The 24094-nt window shown below is 44.4% G+C and overlaps 1 protein-coding gene across 1 annotated transcript in view; it reads right to left on the bottom strand.

The window, feature by feature from the left end:
* RANBP10 (RAN binding protein 10) overlaps positions 1-24094 on the bottom strand; it is a 652739-nt gene that overhangs the window by 234769 nt on the left and 393876 nt on the right. Inside the window, exons 7-8 of the mRNA XM_086945263.1 lie at positions 23787-23899; positions 15067-15175 (exon numbers count right to left, since the gene is read on the bottom strand). Coding sequence (XP_086801389.1) covers positions 15067-15175; positions 23787-23899 — 222 coding nt within the window. The remainder of the gene's footprint in view (positions 1-15066; positions 15176-23786; positions 23900-24094) is intronic.

Genomic DNA, 24094 nt, shown 5'->3' with positions numbered 1-24094 from the left:
CTCTATTAAAAGATGAAACGTTCTGGGATATAAGTGTATGCCAATTAAGCCCTGAGTCCAATTGTACCCCCAAATATCTAAACCTATCTACCTGGGTAACATGATGGCCGGATTCACATGCTTGAATCAATCCCTTTCATTGAGTCTGGAGTCCCACTGTGATTTACAATGGTAATCTAGAACATTAACATGCCTGGAATTCTTCAAAACAATGTTTACTTATAGCCACATCTCCAAACTAGAAGAGGCATCGAAACACCAGTCAACCAGGAAAAGGTCAAATTAACTACACTCCTTAAACGGGGTACTATACTTCAGATTTCAAGCAAAGAAGTGAAAGCCTAAAAAGTAGGTGGGCCTCTGAAAAGGAAAGCAGGACGGCCATATAAGAATTTTGTAAAGAAATCAATGCCGAAGAAGTGCAGTAATTATTTTCTTTATCAGCATTGAATCTTTGATAGATTCACATTCTTGAATCATAATTATGAGCAAGACAAAACCAAGTTAAACATGCAATTCAGTTCAAGGAAAGTAGGCATACCATACTGGAAAAATATGTGAATAAGTGTGCGCCTCACAGCTGATTCTCTTGCAGCTTCTGTGTCCATACAGTCCTGCTTTTTGGAGATCCAGCAGCTTATGCTGCTGCTCTGCAGATATCCACCAGGGACCCCTGACAGAGTCCTTAACTGCCAGCCCCTTCTGGAATGAGCATTAAACCTGCCGCGAAGGTGCAGGCCAAGTACCTCGGATAAGACAGAAGGAAATAGCCACCACACGTAATCTGTGCTTGGATATAGAACTACCTGTCCATGAGGCCCCAAAAGTAAACATAAATAAACACTGATCTGCAAGTCAGAAATGCATGATTTCTCCCAAACCAGGCTTTTACTGTGGGACATGGGTGTGCCACGTATAGCGATGGAGACACTCACTAGAAATGTGAGAAACGGGGGTGGCGGATGGGGGGGGGGGCTAAGGGAATTGCACTGCTTAACCTCTGCCTGTACTATTGGAAAACACATTTTTTTTTGAAAACCTTTATTATATCGTTCAACACAAAGTACAAAAATAGCCCTGCCACGTCAGGGGCCGGCCACCACATGTATGCGACACATATCAGGCGTTCCAATAACACAGCTCTTCAGCAGACAACCCAGGGGTCGGGCAGCGGTAAAGGATAGACGGTGCATTGAAAACATTTCGGATCAAGGATATATATGAGGTTTCATTTTATATTTAACGCCCCCCCCCCCCAAAGACAAGATAAAGAAGAAGATACAGGATAACCAGAGCTACACACTCGGAGGTATATGAAATGCGGGTAGGTTTTAAGAGATAGTCGCGAATCAAGGTAGACCAACAGTAAGGATGTAAGAGCTAATAAATCACTACGGGTGAAGAACAAAAATACCAATCTCTCCTCGTAGCCACCCACCCCAGACCCCGCCCACTCGTATACTTCAGGATGAAACCGAAAGTATCGCTACCGGACCCTGCGAGAAGAAAGAAAAGGGGCCATAGAACACAACAAAGGCAAAATAACAAACCCCCCACTCACCCCCCACCCTGCACCCCTGCAATGGCTACGGCCTACCCCACTAGCAGCGTGCCTGTCGCCCAAAGGAGCACCCTAATGAAAGAAAGAGAAAAAGAAAAAGGGGCCATAGAACAAAACAAAGGCAAAATAACAAACCCCCCCACCACCCTGCACCCCTGCAATGGCTACGGCCTAACCCACTAGCAGCGTGCCTGTCGCCCAGAAACGTCCCTAAAAGAGAGAAAGAAGCGGAGGAGGAGAGATAAAAACGCACTCCCGGACTCCCTTACCCCCCACCAGATGCGACCACCCGGAATCAAGTTCAAAATAGAATGCAGCGAAATACACTATCAATCCGGGGAAGCATGATACATACCACCCGACTCCCGCACTTCACAGGTCACAATCCCAGCAGCGGATTAGATTATTTTCCCGCACCCTAAAAAACCCCACAAATTAACCCTGGCCAGTACGAATTTTCACCGGAGCACTTATGACCTAGGCCACAGCAACAATGAGAGAGGTAAAGCTTCCATAAAAGTTCAAGTCAGTATGAGCAAACCAAGTAAAGGATGAAAGTTCACGATCTCCACAGAACAAGCGTGGAAAAGCGTGGAAGGATGATAAAACTCTCCAATAGTCACAGGTGATCTTGTTGAGGCAGTCAAGGTTGTCCATAGGGATATTCAGCGGGATAGAGTTCAAGCAGGGGATGCGGACAATGTTCACGGGCGCGTGATCTGTCTTATAGGAATCAGCAGCGCAAAAGGAATCCGGCTTCTGCACAGGGACCTCAAAGTTGGACAGACGATGTTCCGTGGGTAGTACCGCTGGCTGCGATGATGGCGAAAAGCTGCCGTCCGGTCTCCGGCAAAGATCGTCCATTGTTACCGACAGTGCCTGGTAGTTGACGATCTGTGAGTGGAGCGCTCTAATGGCCGCCATTACAGCGTGCAGCGGTGGTGTGTCTTCTGTCCCCTCCATCTCCTCTCGCAAAGCAACAGATCAGGATACGAACCCCGGAGGTCGACTACTCCGGGGTAGCAGGCAAATCCGGAGCGGACACCAACAACGGGCGCTCTCACCTCACGATTTTGCACCTTCGCCGCTGATCAGGGCTCCCGTCCGCCCCCCCCCCCCCCGACAAGCTTACGGTGTCTCTGGGCGTCGGATACAGGGCCGCAGCAAACGATGTGTCACGCCGTAGCGTGTGCGTTGCAGGCAGGATACGAAATCGCCGTTAAAAACAGGTAGAGTATGTCTCCGTTAGGGAGACCGGACGAAGCCCAAAGTTCACAGCCGATGTTGTTCAATTCCAGCCCAGATGAGTTGGAAATCGAGGCCCCGGCTTCAACGCTGGGGTAGGCCGAGAATGAAACACGGCATATCTCCGTCACCCGATGTGATAAAAAGTTCGGGATTGCGCCTTCAGAGTCAGTCACTCCTCATGTACACGGGAGTCCGGTGTGAAAACAGGATAACTTGCAGGATATACGAGCTGCTGGCGGAGGTCGGCGGAGCCGGGAGCCTATGCGGCCATCTTGCTTGCTAGCGTAGCTCCTCTGAGGGAAACACATTTGATGGTGCTTTACGATTGGTCCTTTGCGGACCAGACTGAACACTTTCTATGGGTGGACAGAAGATCTTTAGATCATCAGGGGTATATATAAAAGGGTTTTATGGGAATAAGAGCCCAAAAGGGCTACCAACCCTTACTGCAATGGTCATAGACTCTTAGCAGAAAGGTACCATATGGACGGAATGACAGGGAGTACTAACCCTGGCAACTACACTGTGGGAGGTGGCAGAGTTGGCCCCACTGCAAGAAGTTGAAGGCCATAGGTAGTGGGATGTGATGGCTATTTCAAAACTGGGAGACCAGGTCTGGGTGAACCAGGAAATGTACACTTTTGAAGAACTTCAGACCAAATATGAGCCAGCTGGGGGACAATAGTTAATGTACCTCCAGGTGAGGCACCATCTCTGGGCCCTTGTAAGCCCAGGGGAGGAGATACCTGAAGAGAGCCTGCTGGACTATAGGGTACTGGGCGACCCACTTAACGGTCACACGATTTCTGCCATCAACAGCATGCTTCTGGCCAATAGCACCCTCTACTACAGAGGGTATGTTAGATATGGGAAGGGGACCTGGGTAGGATGGCCATTGAGTGGGGGGAGGCATGCCGCAACCCAGGAGAATTGGCGACTTGAGAGGGTTTTATGTTGATTCAACTCAAGATCTTGCATCGGGCATAATACACTAGAACTAGCTTATTTGAAATGGGCAAAATAACGTCTGACAGATGCCTCTGGGGATGCACTCAGAGGGCACACTCGTACACACAATTTGGGATTGTCTGGAAAGCTGTGTATTTGAGAGGCGGTTTGTATATCTCAAACCTTAGAGGAACCTTTGGAACTGAATGGTAAAGTAATGATGCTGGGTGTATGGAGAATCAGACACTCAACAAAAAAACATTTTTTTTTACTTGGCCCTAATGGTGGCACTGAGATGTCATACAAAAAAATGGAGAAGAAAGAAGGGTCCAGGGAGGATGCAATGGGATTTCTTTTTAAATGCATATTTTTTTTGTCTTAAACTTCTAACAATGACGAATGTCCAAGGAATGCTCCAATGAGTTACAAAGGCTTTGAAAGAAAGATCTCAGCAATAGTGGTTTACTGAGAAGGAGACCTGTTGGTACTTTAGGGACCAATTTGTGATTTGTTTATAATGTTCCTTTGTTCTTGTGAAACATGATGGAGGGCTCTTTGATGGTACACTAAGTTTCAAAAAATCTTCTGTGGGTGGGATCACAAGGACTCATCGTCCGTTAGGATAAACATTTATTTCAGCCCTCACTTGAAAGGCAGCTAATGAGCTGGAAGAAAACCCTAAAAAAGACCTGTAACAAATTATCTGACAATTCTAGGAATGAACAGCGTAGGACTCTGCAGTACCTCAAGAAAGTCTGACGTATGCACATCGGCTGAATGGTTTTTACGTCCTAACTTGGCTAGACATGGCAGGTAAGGCAATATCTTATTTGATTTGAGTTTAAACCTTGCTTGGAACACCAAAATAAAAACATATTAGGCTTCTTAGTAGACTAGAATGTTGATGGAGCTGGTTCGACTGATAATCCTCTGAAAATGTAAGTGTGCAAGCTCTAGAAATTCAGGTGCAACACTGTTAAGTTTAATTATGCTGGATCATAATGGAATATTACCCCCTGTATCTGGATAGTGCTGGTGTGCTCCCAGAGATATGTGGGATTCCCTAGAGAGGTTAAGTCAGTGATCGTATACAGACCCCATTACACCTTGGAGAGGAGGATGGTTGGGTATGGCTCATGTTTAATCTTGCTGATGGTCCAGCACATTTGGCAAAATGGAGAAAATTCACAGGGCATGATAGCGCAAAGGCATTTCTTTCTATCTCAGTGGCAAATGTCTGATGGCATGCAACTGGCATTTCATTTTTCTGTTGGTGGCAAAAAGATCCATGAGGTTTTCCCTAGTGGCTTAACGCAGCTGTTCCATATCCAACTCCCACCTGTTGACCTCATTAGTGAAGAAGCCTGTTTGTTACTGGCACCCGCTGCAATGCTGAGGTTAGTGGCCAGGTTCCACAGAAATTGATACTTCCGCAGCAGGAGGCATACAACTGCCTATTATTGTTGTGGGTGGCAAAAAGATCTAATTAAGGAGTACACCAGAGGTGGGCCAACCAAAGGGAAGGCTTAATGAGCAAATTGTTTGCTGAAGACATAAAACAGGGATCAGTTAGAACAAGTTGGAATCCTAGTAAAGCCAGCACAGTCTTCTCATCCTTCCAAAGGTAGGTGCACTGAATACCATGAGTGGTTAAAAGTAACATCTGTTATTTACATCACTTAGAAATTACAGTATGGAAAAAAGGTTATTATTGTTATTGTCCAGCTAAGCTTGACCAAACTCTCACTTGACTCTCCTGTCGACCTGCTTAGTGAATCAGTTCAATAACACCTGGCTCTAAATAAAAATACCCCAAAACCGGTCTCATGATTCTTGTTTCTGGTCCACTGAGAACCTGGCCTGGCAGTTTGGGTTGTACTGTTCCCATGGGAAGCAGGGTCAAGACTGATTTGCATATGGCTGGGTCCAGACTGGAATGGTGTGGTGAGCAAAACACACATGGGTTCATACCCAGATCTCTGACTGGGAGTGAATGATGGACATTCTTCAGCATTCCATTCATCAATTGTTTTTTTGCATTAGCTTCTCTCATAGTCACAGGTCAAGAGATGGAGGACAACATCATCGCGAAGACCAATTTAGGACGTTGAACAGAGCTAGATATTTCTGAAACAGTTGAGCAGTCAACTGTATCCTTGGATTTGTTCCAGGTGACCTTGCCATCTCAGATATGTTGCAAGAGGTGCCAAGCATTAGGAGAAAATCTGTGGCATGGACTTTAGGTTAAAAAAACACTAAGACTTCCAAACAAAAAAAACTAAGACGTCCAATTGATAATGGCAACGGGTCATCTGGATCCACAAGATGTCAGCATGCTTGGGATACTGGGAATATGAAACAATGCAACCTGCAAGACCTATGATGTCATAATCTTCCCTTCCTTGGAGTACGTCTTTCAAGCGGACTATTTTCTTAAGGTGCTTGTTCAACTAACATAGTACAAAACTGGATTCAAGTGTTATTATTTCTTTTTGATCAGAAAATCTAGGATAAAAACCCATGTGGGACTGCAATCTGGAGACAGCCCTCAGGAACAATTTTCAAAAATGGCGAGGGTCTTGGCTTGAAGAAGAGGAAGCACTTATGACTCTCTGGATTGAGGGTATGCAGAGATCTTTCCAAGAATTCAAAAGTATGAATATATTGGTTGAGGATGCACTGGTTGAATAAGATGCAGTGCCAATCTTAAAGATAGAAAGAAATCCTACCTGAAGGAAGAGCCCTGCAGTGGCTAGTGCTAACAAGACATCATTGTCTTCTGGTGGTGCTCTTGTGTTTTGATTGAACAAGTCTCTTTATTTGGTTGTATGCGTCGAGCAAGAGGACATGAATGGTGCTCAGGACTGTAAATGGGAGCAGTAAGCTTGTCTAAAGTGCTACTGCTACTGTTGGTCCCTTCCATCGCAGGCCATCTGGCTTTAACTCCATGCACCAAAAAAATGTTTTTGGTGAAAATGCAGGAACCCCAAGTTCCCAGACAACTCCATGTCAGTCTTTATATACAGTAGCAACCAGTCCATATAATAGCAGGACTCACGTTCCAAATGAATGACCAAAATGTTGTTCAGCGTGGCTTTACTGCTGGAAGTAATATTAAGAGCTCTGTCTCTAAAGGGACAACTATCCCTGCAATTGACAGAAACTGGTGGTGGTCACATCAATCACTGCATCGATGATGGCAAACAATATGTGCTGTTGCCTACAAAGTATGGCCTTTCCACCCTTTCATTTATCTTCAGTAATTATCTCCACATGACCGACTATGCTCACTGGTGCTTGGAAGCCCTTCCTAGCTGCCATTGTTGGACAAGTTCTCCACTTTGACTGGCATTGATGCAATGAGACACTTCCCAAATATATCCAATCTCCTAGTTAAGTGTGATTATAAGATCATGATCTGGTCACTGCCATTACAATGATTCTTCTTTCAACTACTCAACAAGACAAGTAGGCATGTTGTTCAGGGCCTTACTTTTCTTTTCCAGATGTGGAATGACTACTGGGCATGTGGCAGGGGTTTCTATGATCTTTTACAGATTATCCAGATGAGGGTAATGATCAGTCTGGCATTCCCTGGTTTCTTTAGCAGATCCTAAAAGTCACACAGGAAACAGAGCTTCTTTGGCATTGACTGAGTCACACAGTGAAGATTGCCAATATTGTTGTGGAACATTCCCAACGGTGGAGCGTTAGTGAATTCTAATGGCCTTGTGATATTCTTTGGTTTATTCACCGGATGTGCATTCATACTTTCCCTTCCTTTAATACTTCCTCCTATGCAGCTCAATGCAATGGAGGCCACTGTACAAGTGGTAGAAGTGGTTGTTTCGGAAGAGCTGTCTGTGGTCGCGGATGTTGCAGGGTTGGCAAGATTCGGCCACCATACCAGGGAACCTGCAGCAAGTGTCACTCATCATTTGCTGTGAGTCTCTGATTCCGTTCACAGGGACATGGAGCATCCGGGGCCTTTCAGTGGAGACTCTTGTGGGATTGTTGCCTTTTATAACCAGTCTTATAACTATACTATAAAAGGGATCCTCACAGGGACAATAATGTACTTGAAGGTCCTGATAATGTCACAACAACCTTCAGCATCAGCATGTCCCTGCTCATCATGTGAATCCTGCCAAATGTCGTCATACTCCTAGTACAGGACATTCAGATGGGTAGGACAAAAAGCATGGATACAGGGCCTGTATTCTTCCACCTTCTTCTCAACTTCGATATCTAAATTGCTTCATCTGCAGTTAAGGTGGCATCTTATTTGGAGGTAGCAAATGGAAGCAGGGCAGTAGTAACTTCTGTGTCTGAAATAGGGGTGGTTATTTCCTGACAGTCTTCTAGTTTGTGTCGTAGACAAGGGCAGCATTGAGAGAAAGTCATCAATGGTGTTCAACAAAGAAATGTGTTTCTTATGAAACGATTGCTGTATATGGTGGGGTCACTGATGAGCTTGGCTGCCATTAATGTTTATGGACTCACTGATATCAAAGACGGTGATGAGGGTACGCAGAGAAAAGGCCATATACAATGATGGTTCTGCAGATGATTTATCTGTAAACTTTAAAAATGGGGTTAAGTCCGGATCCCTCAGGATCCAAAGCATTCATTATCGACTACCCACCCAACCCATTAAAAAACGCCACCAAAACACACAAGCATCACATAAGCAAGGCTAGGCCCGAAACTTTAATCTCGGACGTCTACTTTTGTAAAAACAAAGATAGTAGAGTTAATTACCTCATTTTGTACACCAGGAAAAGAGCATGTTGGCGAAAAGTCTTCCACTCTATTCTCCGATTATCAGGTACCAGGAAAACACCTCATGGTCTCAAACTAACAACAGCGCCTTCATCCACACTCAATGCCAATGCCACCATCCCCCTCTATAACAATGGTATCATCCTAATCCAAGTTTCCAATGTCAATCTAGTTAAGATAGCCATCATCCCGTTACTCAAAAATGCGGTATCAGCGAAACCCAATGACACCTACACTCACCCTACCATCACTCAGGACATTACCAGTCCTCCCCTCACTACTTTGGGGAGGCCCTCACTCTATTTAAATCACTCTTCGCCTTTAGATGATCACAGAGCAGCTCTGTCCCCTGTGGACGTCCCCCAACCCTCTAGACCCCGACTCAGAAGATGAGCGATTTTTCGGGCTCACTCGGCACACAGCTAGCCAGTCCGATTCTATCCGTTCCTCAATCTGAGAGATCCCCGTGTGAGCCACTATCAGTGCCTTAAACGAATGATCCCTCTTCCCTCACCCCATGCCTCATACTATGCTAAAGTCCAGGAAAATGCTCTCTACCGACCATGATCGGTCAAAACCACTTATTCCTGTTTGGACCGTACCTGACCCTCAGTTCAATGGCTATACCACCCCCGCTAAGGTTCTAACTTCGATATCCAAAGGCCATGGAGCTAGTCCCAAATGATCAACTCCCTACCCAGGCACCACTCACCATCACCTTGGATCCCACGGGCTTACACCGAGGCCCCCCCCCTCTCTGCTCGCTCTCTCAACACATCCTTTACCCCTTTCAGATGTGGTTGTGCGCTTGGATGATATATCTCTCCAGTTGCACCCTCTCACTATAGAACTACATGACATGAAAGCCGTCCCAAATGATCTTTTCCCCGTTATCAGCTCCTTCCTCACCTCTACGAATCTGCCCAGAGCATCCCCTAGGGCTACTGATCACATGAGCCAGCCTTTAGCCCCCTCTGTCTCGAAAACCATACCCCTACCTAATGCTCCCTTCCGCCCCAGAAGATTTGAGATCTACCTGGCGTCCAATGATCTCAACGATCTCAACTCGTACTCTACTAGGTCCAACTCCAACATAATCCCGCCAAGACAAATACAAGCTATTCATTCTAACCTGAACAGAGAACCTCCTCACAATCTTAGATTAATCAATAATAACAACCTCACGAGAGTGAATGTCATCCAGACTCCCTCCCCCATAAATCAGTTACGTCTTAAATGTGTAATACTACATTGCAGGTCAGCCAATAAACACGCCTCCGATATCTTCGACCTCATCCAATACAATGACTTAGACATTGTCATCCTCACTGAAACTTGGCTAAATCCCGCCTCCACTCCTATCTTAGACCTCCTAGTACCTCGTACTCACGACAATTAGGCTAGACAGAGCTCAGAAGCTTGGAGGAGGCCTAGCCTGTATTCATAGGAACACACTCTTGATTTCTCACTTGGAGTCCTCTTCGCCTTCCTCCTGTGAATACCTCTGTCTCAGCATCTCAAGTAATAACCTGCCGGTTTGCAAACTTCACACTTTTTATCACCCCCAGGAGATAATCTCCCCTTCATAGAGTAACTAATGGAAATCATCTCTGGCAATGTTGACACAGCCGTGTCCCAAATCTTCCTTGGTGATTTCAACCTTCACTGGTCTAACCCTAATGACCATGTGGTAACCTGCTTTAAATCTTTCTTAAATTATCAAGAACTGATTAAGCACTGTAACTTACCTACTCATAAAAAAGGAGAAACTCTAACCCTCATTATCTCGAAAGGACAGACCATCACTTTGGATACCATGACCTCTTGCGATTGGTCCGACCACCACGGCATCCTCTTTTAGATTAACAGGGAGGTGTCGATGAGGAAGGTTCAACCAATTAAATGAAAGATATGGAAAAGGACCCGAGATCAATAAACTCAAAAGTACTAGCAGCCCACTGTAAATCTGCCCTCTCCCCCAAGCTGACTTGGTTGAGGTTCAATTACTCACAGACTCCTACAACTCAACCATCTCCAACATCATGGATGACTTTGCAACACTCTAACAAAAAAATGCCTCAACAAAAATAACCAAATCGTGGTACAACGACAATTTAAACACGGAACGCCGCAACCTCAGGGCAGTTGAACGTTCCTGGAAATCCAACCCCTCCTTGGAACAACTAAAACTCCTTAGAGATGTTAGAAGCCTCTACAACAAACAAATCACGAGCGCTAAAGCGGATTACTTGAGACACCAACTTCATCAAGCTGCTAACCGCCCAAAAAAGGCACCTTTACCCCATTCAGTGAAAAAGACCAACAAGATTCTTCAGAATATTAAGCCTTCTAACCACTCCAGTGACCCGTTGCCCCCGGCCATCTTCAAAGAAATCAAGAATGTACTCATCCTCACCTGTATAGTCATCAACACTTCTGTTGAAGGATTTAGGAATCTTTGCTTTAGCCATTGAGGTGGTTGACTTGTCTGACTGTTGTGGAAACCAAGGGCAGGGGTGCAATAGATGCTGAAGGCAGTCCTCTATGAAAACTGCCTTCTGCTGGACTTTTTAGAAATGTGCACGTGTGATTTTTTTGTTCACATGTTCGACATTGCCGGAGAGAATTTTCTTGAAAAATTCAGCATTTTTGCAGTGGCAACTGATTCTTATCTAAACAATGCTAACTAGTTAGGATGGCTGACAAAGGGGAAGAACAAAAAATACTCCTCTAAAACATACCTCTCTCAAAGGTGGAGAAAAACTCCATGAGAACTCCCTTCATTAAAAGTAGATGGAATCTGAAGTATGGTGGCCTTTAGGGGAGTAGAGCTGGAGTTTATGGTGTTTCCCAATGTCACGACTAGCATAATAAATAAGGAATATGTTATTTAGTCTGTAAGCATCTGGTGGTTTAATGGATTGCTGTGCATACTTTTGCCATCTAGTGGAGGGCTGAGACATTGCAAGCTGTTTTTCCTCACAGACTTCTTTCGAAGTAGTAGGCCTACAGGCTTCTCGAACTATGTCTATGGACTCCTCTAGCAAAACTAGGTAACTGAACTCTAGTACCTCAGGGGCCAAATGGCTAGGTTGAGCTGCTTGGGGTCTGGGTGCTTGACCTTGTCTTGTCCTTCAGTGAGAAGTACTGACCTGTTGGGGAGCTTCATGTGAGGGACAATGGACTTCTTGAGCTGGGTTCAGAACCATGATTGTCTGGCCCACGATGCAGCAACCAGGATGAGGGTGAGAGATGTTTGCCTCAACTTCCTGCCATATACGGAATGAGTGTAAGAGGATGAAAAAAGCACAGGCAAAGATCCTAGTGGAAGTAAGGGAGAAGGATTTGTGGGTGGAGTTCTCACTAATGGACTTGTTGCTGCGTCCTGCTGAGCAGGTAATCAAAGCTGTTGTTCATTATGGGAAGTACTGTATCAGTAGGTGAACCCGGTGATGGCTGGCCCACCGCCAAATCTGTTGTGCTGAGAGGTGAGGTGAATGTGTGCCTCCGTGTCTGAAGGTAGAACATGACAGTCATGTTGTCTGTACACACCAGGACTACCTTGCCTTGAATCTGTATGTGAAAAGCTTTGAGTGCTAGATGAATAGCTAATAGTTCATGGAGACCTCTGGTATGAGATATCCACAGACCTGGTGTTGGGCCCTCTTCCAGCTCACTAGAGGTTTGTCTGTTACGGGAACCTGCAGAACTAGGTGTGAAAAGGGCCTGCTGTGCAAAAGGTTTTTGCTGTTCCACCACTGCAGAGAGCAATGGGTGCAGACTCTTATAAATACTAGATAATCCACCCTACCCTTCTCTGGTGACCAAAGGCTTGAGAGGCATTTTTGCAGCAGGCACATATGAATACTGGCTTGGGGCACTATGGCAATGCATAAGGCCCTCATTCCCACCAAACGCATAACCATGCGAAATGAAAGGTGACTGAAAATGAGACAGAAGTTGCTGGAACGTACGTACTCTAAGAGCTGGTGAAGGCTTTGCCTACAAAGGGGTTGAGAACTGCCCCTAGAAAGGACTGGACTTGAAGAGGCTCTAAGTGGGATTTTGTGGCGTTCAACAGAAATTCTAGCATGTGTAGGAGGGGGATCTTACCTGGGAACAAGCCATGTATTCTTGTCTGCTTGCACTGTTGATCTGCTAGTTGTCTAGGTAGGAGAAAACATGAATTCCCATCCTCGTGAGGTGAACTACTGCCGTTAAACATTTGATAAAGACTCTCAGCCATAGTGACTCCGAAGGATAGCGCTTTGAACAGGTAATATTGGCCACTTACCATGAAGCAAAGGTGGTACTGATGAGCTGGATGAATCAGGATGTGAACGTAGGCGTCCTTCAGGTTGAGGGTGGCCCTAAAGTCATCTTTCTGCAGCAAGGGGAAAAAATCCTGTGGTGTTACCATGTGCAAGTGTTCTAACAGGATGCTCCTGTTGAGAGGACGGAGGCTGAAACTGCTGTGAGGGATCCGTCCATTTTGGGCACTGGAGCTAGGACTCCTTTGGACAGGAGAACCTGAACCTCCTTGTGTAACAGTGTAAAATGTTCCAGGCTGAGGGTGCGAGGAGAAAAGTTTGGTGAGGTGGGAACAAGCTCTAGTTTTGTAGAGTGTCTCTAGCAGGAAGCCCTCTTACTCAGGGGTGGTGTGCACGTACACTTAGAGTTCAATGACGCTGTGGAATGCTGTGGAGCCACCTGGAGGTGAAGCTCTGACAGAGATGTGTTCCAAGTAAGGGTCTCGGATGGGGGCGGGTGTGGGTCCACATCGTAATACTCCTGGAGATCTCCTGAAGTAACAGGGTACACATGGACAAAAGCCTCAGCTGGAGAATAAGGGCTTGGGCTGCCGGTGTAAGAGTAAGACTCTGGGGACCCTTGAGGAGAAGGAATAAAAGGTGGAGGAACAATAAGTTTGTCCTTAGGCCTCTTGGGTGGCAAGAGGGACAGAGGAGTGTCCAATGCCTCCAAGGCAGGTTTGCTCTTCTGGGGAATAACCTTGTCTGATGCCAAAAAATGTCTATGTCTCTCGTCCAGATCCTGCTGAAGCCTCTCAAGCATATGGCATTCCTCAACTTCAAGTATGGCAGATTTGGGTGTGGATTTTGGCTTCAGTGACTTTGATAGTGAAGCCAATTTCGATGTCTTGACCTCAACGAGTGTCTTCCGGCTCGAGGATCTATGGCCGAGGGTATTCTCTCCTCGCCTTTGGCCCGGTAACCCCCCACCCCCAATGCTTGATGTAGGTGGAATATCTGCAGGTGGGAGTAGTTTTGGCACTTGGCTCAGTGCCCATCCCAATGAGTAGTGGTGTTCGGCTCCATCGTGTGGATGCTTATGAGGAATGGTGAGTGCTGATGAGCCAATAGTACTCGCGTGGCGTGGTCTGGAGGTGACTAAGGTGGGTGTAACATCCTTCTCCCAGGAAAACCTCCTCGCCAAACTTTGAGATGTTAGAGCCAATGCATTTGGAGCTCGGCTGGTGAGCAAGAAGATTGATGACTCGATTAACACCTACTCCCCTTATTTGTTGCCCAGAGGGATCGGCCTAGTTGAAAATGTTTGGTATCTCCCAAGATGACTGGACCATTTTGCTGTGTACCCACGGTATATCTAGGTGCTGACATAAGGTCTTTTTACTGCAAAATGGCGCATAGCAGTCACAGCTGCTCTTGTCGTGCTCTAGTGAGGTACAAGTTGGAGAAGGCGTGGAGGTTGGCACAGGGATATTCACAGTGGAACTGGGGACATCACTTGACAGTCTTAAGTTCCATTACTTGGGGAGTGTCTTCATTCTCCGAGGGTGGTTCGGAGAAGGTGGAAACGGCCCCAGGGGCCGAGAGGCCCAATCGCTCATTGTGGATGCGATCAAAGGATGGAACTGGTGCCTAATGCTCAAAAGCATGGTGAAGAGTGTTCTCGCGACAGGCGAAAGACAGAGAACCTGACGCCGCAATGGGAACTTAAAAACTCATTGAGACCGGGAGCACACAGGATCACGTCCAAACTAGATGGTGGAGAAAAACCATGTAACAATGGAGTCAGTGACTATGCACATCTACAACCAGAGGAGGAGTCACCAAGCCCTTGTTTTTCTTCAAGGACGTTTTTCGAATCACAACTTGCAATGTCAAAGCCCAATACTAGATAGCAGGAGTATGCACACCATGCTACGAACACATTGTTTTGAAGCCTTTCAGGCATGTTAATATTATATACTGGTGATGTGAGTGACAGCTGGACTAAAATGTTCAAGGGGGCAGGGGAAATACCAAGCATGTAAATTTATGAAAAATCCAATGTGAAGGGCGGGCCAACAGGTAATGTTTCCAGAAACTTCCAAGGCTTCCTGATGCAGACATCCACTTATTTGCGCTAAGGGACAAGAGAATGTTTCAGCACCAAGCAATAATCCATACAACAGTGAATCATGGTGCAAGCTAGTCCGTTTTCCCATAGTGTTCAGACAATATTTAATTAGATTGAATTGAGGTACATGTATCTTTGCCACTCACTTTAACATGAAGAGGAGATTGGGATTGTGTTCAAGGAGGCTGGGGTACAGCTGCTGTGTGGACCAAATGGCCTCTCCCACTCTGCCCGCTAACACCAACTTCTGAATTCCTGGAGAAAAAAAGGATCCAGAAAAAGAATAATTACTCACTGAATCACTCAATGCACCACATCATTGCGAGACAAAGGTACACAGTCAAAGAAGCCCTAAACCCGCTATGATTGGAGTGCTGCTAAAAGTGTAGGCGGCTGGAACAAGCAAGACAAATGATCAATGCACCCACGATGCCCTTTCAATTTATTCCATCCTCCAATTTACCTTTTGATTGTAAGTCTGAATATGTAAAACTACTGTGATGCTACCTTCCACACCCCGGCACTTTAAGAATTCTTAGTAGGTGCCAGATCTTTTGAAATCCGCTGATAGTCACCAATAGGCACCAGTTCCCAAGCCTTCCACAATCCAGGCACAATGTCTCACAACCCAATCTTTAATTAAAACTAAAGCAGCACAAAGTATGTCTCTGGTTATAAAAAACATATTTGAATTGAAATGTTGCTTAGATTACAAAATAGACTTGTTTTAATGTATCTGCAAACCAAACCTTAACGGGTAAACTCACGTTTTGCTCTTCAGTAGCCAGACCATTCTGCAGCTAATTAAAACACTTTGCTCCAATAAGCCAGGCCAATGGCTCCTATTTAATTCATGTGAAATATTTCAAATGCAAAACTTTAATCAACTGGTTAAATAATTTCTATTACAGCTTATTTTAACCATTAAATTACTTTGTTATATAATATAGATGCAGCTCAAAGTTCATCTGTCTGCCAACTGTAATATACTGTGGGGAAGACTCATACTGCAATCACTCTGGGCCTGCTCCACATATACATGTCTCCCCATGCAGAAACAAAACCAAAACACTCTAGTAGTTGACATAATAGACAAGCAAAGAGGGTCTGATCTTAGGGTAATTCATGCAGGAAGATAAAGGACAGCACACCTCTTTGAGAAGCTATAGGTCAGACACGGATCACTCCAAGAAGAGGCCAGCAAGAGAAATGAGATACAACTCCTCGGACAGGAGGACAGATGGTTAAGGCTGGATGCATTGGGTACAGGTGATCTGATCATCGTTAGCTCACTAAACATGAATGTCGCCAACAAGTGGAGCTGGATGCGGCATGGCCTTATTGAAGACTCTTGCTTGAGATAGGTCAAGGTGAGACTTAGAAACTCACTGCTGGCTAATGTCTCCAACTCCAAGGAAAACTGTCCACTGTTTCCATCCTTCTATGATGGACACATACGTGCTGGTGTTGGTTATTCGTGTGGCTGTGTTTGGGAGTGTTTTAAGTTCAGATAAAATACATTTTACCACTTTTCATAATCACAAGCACCTTTATGGTTTTTTTTTCCGGAAAATGCCAATTAGCCCGGTCTAATATTGTTATACATACGCAAGAGTTGAATGGCCACAAAAGAACTAAGGGTAATATCGCTCTTTTTTCAGCTCAAAACTGAGATGAATGCTGAGCTTTTGTGAACAAAAAGGCATAATAATGACAACTGTGAGCAACTTGCATTTTGTATAACCAACAAGTCTAAAAGATTTCTTAGATTCTTGGTGAGAGTTTGAGGAGGGCCTCTGAGATAGGTACATCAAGAACGGGGTAAGCATCTGCATGAGGACATATCTAATTAGGTTTTGAGATTCAGGTGTCCTTGGAAACCCTTGCTAACCACACTTATGAAGAGTGCAGGGTAGCTTGCCTAGCATTGTCTTTCGCAGGTGATGAAAACAGCTGTGAACGATTCTCAAATGTGAAGAATGGACCAGTTTTTAGTGAAGATGAAAATCAATGAAAGTGATCTATACAACCAAGTAAGATCTCTGTAAAATTTGGTGGAGATTTTAACCACAGTATTGTCATAGCCCTGATTTTCTCCTTGTTATTCAGCGAGACAAGCTGGACTCATTTAGCATTTCTAGCATACTTTAGCTACTGTACGACAGAAGTTGATGTGAGCAGAGATAGAGACTGCTTCATTAGATGGTGCTCTGAATGTGTTGGCAACTTTCTAGGTAGGTTGCCTAGATTGGTATCTTATTAGTTTTATCAACATGACTGGGGTACATTTCTAAAATTGTTTTTCTGTGTTTTCCTTTCGAGGGAGTCATTTGTCTCAACCAACACCTCTTCGCTCTCAAAGTCTGAGAATAGTTATATTCGGCATTTGTTGAAACTCCCACGGAGCACACCGCTGATCCCGCTACGTCTTGACTTGGGTTTGGTCTCAATTCACAAAGTTATCCCCAACCGACCCTTATTCTACTGGAGGAGACTTTGGTCCACACCTGAGTTATCATCCTATCGGGAGAAACTTAGCTACCTATTGACGCTAAGGGGTGTGGGAAAAATCCCTTGGCTAAAACATGTTAAGGATCTATGCTTGGACCTGGGGCAGGGAGACCTATGGCTCGCCCCTGCAGCCGCTTCTGTTATGATTCCGAAGAGGGTGCTGGTCACAGCACTTAAACATCTCCTATGGGATCAGATGGCATTAAGACCATCTCTGGGCAGATTGACAAGTAGTTTCCTCGAAGCCAAGGATAGGTACTTCTTTGAGAATCTTTTGGACGATATCCAGCCCCCACTGGCGAAGAAAATGTATGTCCCAATTTAGACACGGAAATCTCCCAGTGAGGGCAGTCACAAACAAGTGGACAATGGCTCAACATGCATCCAGTTTATGTCCGGGGTGTGAACATGCCGAAGAGACAGATCTGCACGTTCTGCTCTTCTGCCCTACATACTCTACGGCCAGAGCCAAATGGATCCTACAATTATGCAAGTCCAGGGGTTTCAGGGATTACAAGGTGGTGTATAGACTGCTAAAATACGACACTTCTCCGTTGACTGTGTTCGCCACCTCTAGATACTTGTTCTCTATGTGGTGCTCCAGAAGAGCAAAACTCAAGCAGCAAGTTGCTTCTATTACATAATTGTGGCGTACCCCCCTGTATCTAATAGGGAATCTTAAATACTACTATGCGTAGCCTGCTTTTACTTGTTTATACCTTTTAACACTATTTATTGTTTTAACTTAACTGTTTTACCCATGTACATTATGTATTGTTGCTCATTGGTGATCATCGGTTGTTTTATCTAATTATGTATTTTTGCTTTTATAGTTTCCAATCTAAATAAAGCTTTATTGACTGACTGAAAATTAAGAGGCTCCTTCCAAGTAGTCACCTGATCCTCTGCCCTGGATTTTGGAATCTAAAAAGAGGGTTGAAAAGAAGTCAGTCTTGAGGAGTTGAGTGCCTGTGCAACACATCTGGCTGCACTGCCTGGAACTGCAAGGTTGTTAATTTCTTTGCCAAGAGTTCCTCAATAAAAGTATCCATAACCAGAATCAACCAGGGTACAGCCACATCAGGTTTAAACTACGTTAAATGTGCACACACCTCCACCCCACGTGAAAAGATTAATTTGCTATGGCCTTAAAGGTGCAGGTCAGGAAACACTGATGGTGCTATAATTTCCCTTCTGGTAAAATCCTCTACTGTACAAGATAAGAATGCTGAGATGAGTGAAAGATGAATACTCAATTGAAACCCAGCCTGATAAGGCCTCACTAGTTTTAACTGTGTATAAAAACTTCCAGGTGAAGCAAAGCTGACCAGAAACAAAGTGGAATGCAATTAGGAATAAATCACCATAAGATATTGGCAGAAACAAGCAGTAGTTGATATTATTGCCAGAATTAAAGCAGAAAAGTACCTTTTCTCACTTTTTTTTCAGAGCCAACTAACACCTTAAATGGAAAAAGACACTGTCAATCAATCCTGGCTGCAAACTTAATAGCAACTCCTGGATGAAACACAAGGAAAGCAGGCCATTGGTGGTTGATCAGGTAGCCTGCTGAAAGTTTGTATCTCAATTATCGTCTTACAATTATTACACTCAAAGTGTTTTAAGTGACGGTACAGATTCCCTTTGAGACAACCCCTTCAAAGTATGCACTGTGATGGAACTATTCATATCTCCTCTACCTATCAACTAAAAATCATAACATTTTCCAGGCTATGTATCAGGTACTGTGATTGTGGAGATACAGATCATGGAGGCTGTGGCGAACCTAAATAGGAGGAATGGAAAACTAGCGGGACATCTAAATTGGTAACAATATGCTGGTGGAGTGTAGCAGAGATAGCCTGAGATGACGATTTAGTGTCATTATGCATAGTGAGAGGGAAAATTTGTGCTGTTTCAACCCAAATAAATTATCGAGAAAAAAAAATTACAGATTGTGGCGAGTACAACACCACTATGAGACCTAATTGTGCTGCACAAAGTGAAATTCCAGGTTAGAAAAGTGGCTTAGGGAATTTGTAGTTCTGTTGAGTAACAGCTGTTACTCAAAATATTTGGTGGACAACCAGTGACCAGCAATGCCCACACCTGCCCCCGCTGGTGAGCAAATTGGACTGGCACCCTTTGCCACATGCCCAGCACCAATACTGCTAGTATCAGCATTGAACTGCATTGGCGCCAGCTGGCACTAGTCCGACCTCTGTGCCAACCAGCAGGTACCCTGCACATACATTATATCCGCACCCACTCAAATTTATACTGCACTGGCAGTGCTCCTGTACTCAAGGCTCCGCACAAGACCTTCACTTACTTCATCAGCCTCTACTGACCACCAGTTCCCCTGCGACACCCACAAAGGCACCGATAAATCCAACTGCATCCTTTAACCATGTCTGCAAGACGGAAAAGTACCAAATAAAGACATCCATGCTAAAAATCAGAAGTCAATCACACTGGAACAGGGAGATGTGAACAGGAATGGATAGGCTATGGGACGACTTTGCTAGAGGGAGGCACTTGGACATTAAGGCACTTGGACATATTAACAAGTGCACCCTAAGAGCGAAATACTCAAAGGCAAACATAGCCATGGACATTGATCCAGGCAACCACAGACAATAGGACAGAGCTCTTCCAACAGGGAGGTACAGGAATACGTTAACAAAGGGAGACACAGGGACTGGGGACACCCCGCCTTGGACTGAACAATGCGTGTGGTATCGACACAGCTTATTGCTCCGGTTAGTGACAGCTCAATGGCGCAGGGCACCAATAAACTGTCTGGCTTTCAAATAGTTTAGAGAGGTAAGGCGTATAAGGATTAGGACAACTCCAGTCTGTTTGAGAAGCTAATGAAAGTTAGCTTCACGTGCTCTGCATAGACAAATACGGTAATGGAAAATTGCCTAGGAATATGTCTTTATCGCCTGACAACTGAATGTCTGCAATATCCCATGCAGCATTACTGTAAAAAAACCTCAGCACCCATACAGTAAGCCTGGTTTCATGAGAGTTCACCTAGATTCTAGCCCGATTCCTTTAAAACCACATCCTGCAGTATAGATTGGTAAAAGCAATGAAGGCCTTCTCTGTGCAGGGAATATATCCTACCAGCAGCTCTCTTCTGGTACTTTGAGATTGGCTAAGGCTGCATAATGAAAGTGGTGGAGAGTTTTATACTGCGCATTCCAGGCTGGCCGTCGCAAGACAGCGGGCCAAAGTGACATGAGCAGTGTAAACTGGTGGAGTGAGCACCACTCCAGCTGACAGTCACAAACACGGCTCGGGCCCAGGAAAGTGAAAAATAAAATGGTAACAAATTCATTTCATTACCATTTTATTTTTCACATTTGCGGCGCTGGCAGCAGGGAGGGGCGACACTCTTCCGCTCTAAAAGAGGAGTCGCCGCTGATTCAGTGGCAAACCAAGACGCTGTAATATAGGAACACATTCGAAGAAATTGAACCATTACTGGGGCAGAGGGGCAACTAGAGTCAAATTTCGGGGGAAGGGGGGCCTAGAAAACATTTTGGGGGCTCTTAGAAGGGGTGAAAGCCCCATTAACATGCACAAGGTCTTTTAAAGGCCTGTGAAGTGCTCGGGTGCGGCAGTGTGTGTGCCCTGGAGCCGTCTGAGCCCGGGCTGGCGCACACGACGGGGGGGACTGAAGCCCTCTGAGGCCAATGGGTGTTGCGCACCTGTACTGGGGCCATGGCAATGGATGGGACGTATTATTTTGAAATATGAGACAAACACTATAGAGTGAGGCTTTACATTGTTAACTTTGCAACAAATGCAATATGAAGGGGTTTAGTACAAATATCCATTTTTTTAGGTCTGGCCACAGTAAATGCTTGGTGTATCCAGAAGAACAACTAATATGTATGTCAATGTATACTTTGGGTCTACGTAAATTGTTTGATGGGTCTCTGTAGGCAGAGACTGCATGTTCATGTTTATGTTCAAGTTAAAGCCAACAACTTTACTTTACTGATTACTAATTGTGGTGACAAAGGTAGTAAATTGGCCTCACATTTTATATCGTGAATGCCTTCACAAAGCCTCTACACAAACTTTGATTGTGGAAAGCCTAATGTTTTCCAATAGTGCACTAAGAACAGACTACATTTACATGGTAAGTTACTGTAATTGTTATTAGAGTTTCTGACCTGCATTCTGGTTAACCGCTGTAATGAAGTGGATGAATAGTTCTGAAAAACTGCATTACCCCAGTAGTGCAGTTGATGTGAACAGTTCATCCACAGCACTGTAAAAGAAAATCTTTCTGGTGTTTGCTAAAAAAAAAATATATATATGGATGCAGAGGGTAAAGCTTCTCTCATTTTCAGAGCACGTTTTTTATTTGTTTACTAGGACATGCAGAGGTGGAGGAAGCGCATAATGCATGGGGCTTTCCCCTCACTCCTAAAGGGCCCTAACAGGCTTTGCAATATAAAAAAAAAGAAGCAGGGAAGTCAGGGTTGTTTCCAAGTTTAGGCAGAGAGCAGAACCTTTATATGGAGCATCCTAAAACACCATCGAAACTCTAAATCTGCTCACCTCAATGTCTTAGTTTTCTACACATCATATTTTTTGGAGATGCATATTGGGAGGGCGTTTGGCCTGTCCAGGCATTGGGCCTATCCTCATTTCCTAAAGATTCAACAGTGTTCCTTAGTCCCTGGGACCTGGAGAATCTGCATACCCTGGCAAGCAGGAGGACATCTGGATTCTTCTGGGCATAGTTTAGACGTATAAGCTGGCACAGAGGGCTTAATGACAATTTCCTGGGAATCCTGGGACAGCCAGCAACCAGGAAACCCTAAGAATCCTGGGCATTTCTGAAACACAGACCCAACGAATCCAGGGTGATGTGGCCTGCGTGGATCCCACAACTTTTTCTTCCCCAGTATGCCCTGTAACGGGGTCACGTTTGGCAAATATCATGCATTTTCCTCATATTTCTGTGTTGGAATGTTCTGGCATCCTCAGGGATCAACACAATTACTAATACCCAAGCATTCACACACTTTTCTTAATATAAACAGTGTTCCACTTGTATGGGTGGGCATAGTTATTGCCAGTGATCGGAATGGATGAAAACTGTGACCATAAGAAATGAATGTGGTTTTGGCATGGTCAGTTCTGGTCACAGGTAATAGGTCAAGCCACACAAGTGGGGTACAGTCTTTATCGGGAGAACTGCTGACACTGGGTGGTAGGAATTTTGTGGACTCGCTGCACATTTCAGAAATTTGCCCCACAAAAATGTGAAGAAAATGTGTGATTTTAGCTAAAGTTTGAGGTTTGCAGGGTTTTCTGGGTAAGGATGCACTGCAAAAAAATTCAGAGTTGTACATGTAAACAAACACTTGTCCTAAACTCCGCACCTTAGGCACGTTTCAAAAACGCATACGACTTTTTCACACCTATTTTTAAACATTAGATTTGACTGTATCAATTGAAATATAGTAGAAGCAGCTCAGTTTTTGACTCTGGGTATTTAAAGGTTGTTAAAAAATACACAACACTACTTGCGACCACAGGGGTCTGACAGACACTGGAACATTCCTTTTGTAATCGGCCACTGGGGCAGAAATTTACAGACGAAATTGCGTTGCCACCGCTTTCTATTTTTACAACTTACCTGCATTATTTTTCACTTCAATGATTAGTTTCTTCGGGAAAACCATGAGAGTTGCATAAATGATCCCTTACTGAATTGGGAATTTTGTCTATTTTCAGAAAGTCATAGCTTTCCAGGTTCATCCGTGGGTTTCACAACTGTTGCCATTGGTTATTTTCTCGGTTCCCTCCAGAGGAATCTACAAACACTGAGTAGCTATAGAACATCCAACATGTGGGAGAAAAAGTATGGATATATGGGCCTGGATAATTTTCGTGGGAAAAAAGTTAGAATGGCTTAAGCAGAAGTGCCCCAAACATCAATGGAAAGGTCTCAGCAGCTATGGAGTTAATCTGAATTGCTGAGGGTTCAGATGTGTACATCTTGATAATAGCTGTAATTGTAATTATAGCATTTAATTGTGTGTGCATTAAAGAATGATTCGGTTTTAAAGAATAAGCTCTGACTGGACAAGGATTTATTCAATATTAATATTGTGTTATGCTGTGTTTCTAACAATTGACAACTTCCTGAGTGGGCCTATTTAGTCTTAAGAAACATGTTTTAAAAATAGGCTACAACACCTTATAGATAGTAATCATGTTTGCAATGGCAGTGACGTTCTCCATTCAAAGATAAAGAGCAGAATCCTTTGCACACAATGTGAATTTGAAGGTCTTTGCAAAGAACAATGCACATTACACTTACTTTGTCTGTTCTTGATGGACGCTTGTTCTTCCTGGATGTTCGTTTCCGTCGCTCGAGCAAAAGCTGTTGCTGTGGCACAATATCCATGGTGGACCAGATAGGAAGATACCATGCTGGAGAATCATGCAACATGGAATTTAATATGCAATATAATATTTCAACAAACACTGCATACTAAAAATAATATGGTTATTTACCTGTGACACTGGTTCTCCAGTATGGCTATCTTATTTTCACAACTCTGGGTAGAAAAAACGGTTCTAAAAATCTATAATTGAACTTTCTAAATTTTCTTAAAAACAAGCATA

This window comes from Lissotriton vulgaris, chromosome 12 (assembly GCF_964263255.1).
Source record: "Lissotriton vulgaris chromosome 12, aLisVul1.2, whole genome shotgun sequence".
NCBI classification, from domain to species: domain Eukaryota; kingdom Metazoa; phylum Chordata; class Amphibia; order Caudata; family Salamandridae; genus Lissotriton; species Lissotriton vulgaris.
This window is presented reverse-complemented; position numbering and strand designations above follow the sequence as displayed.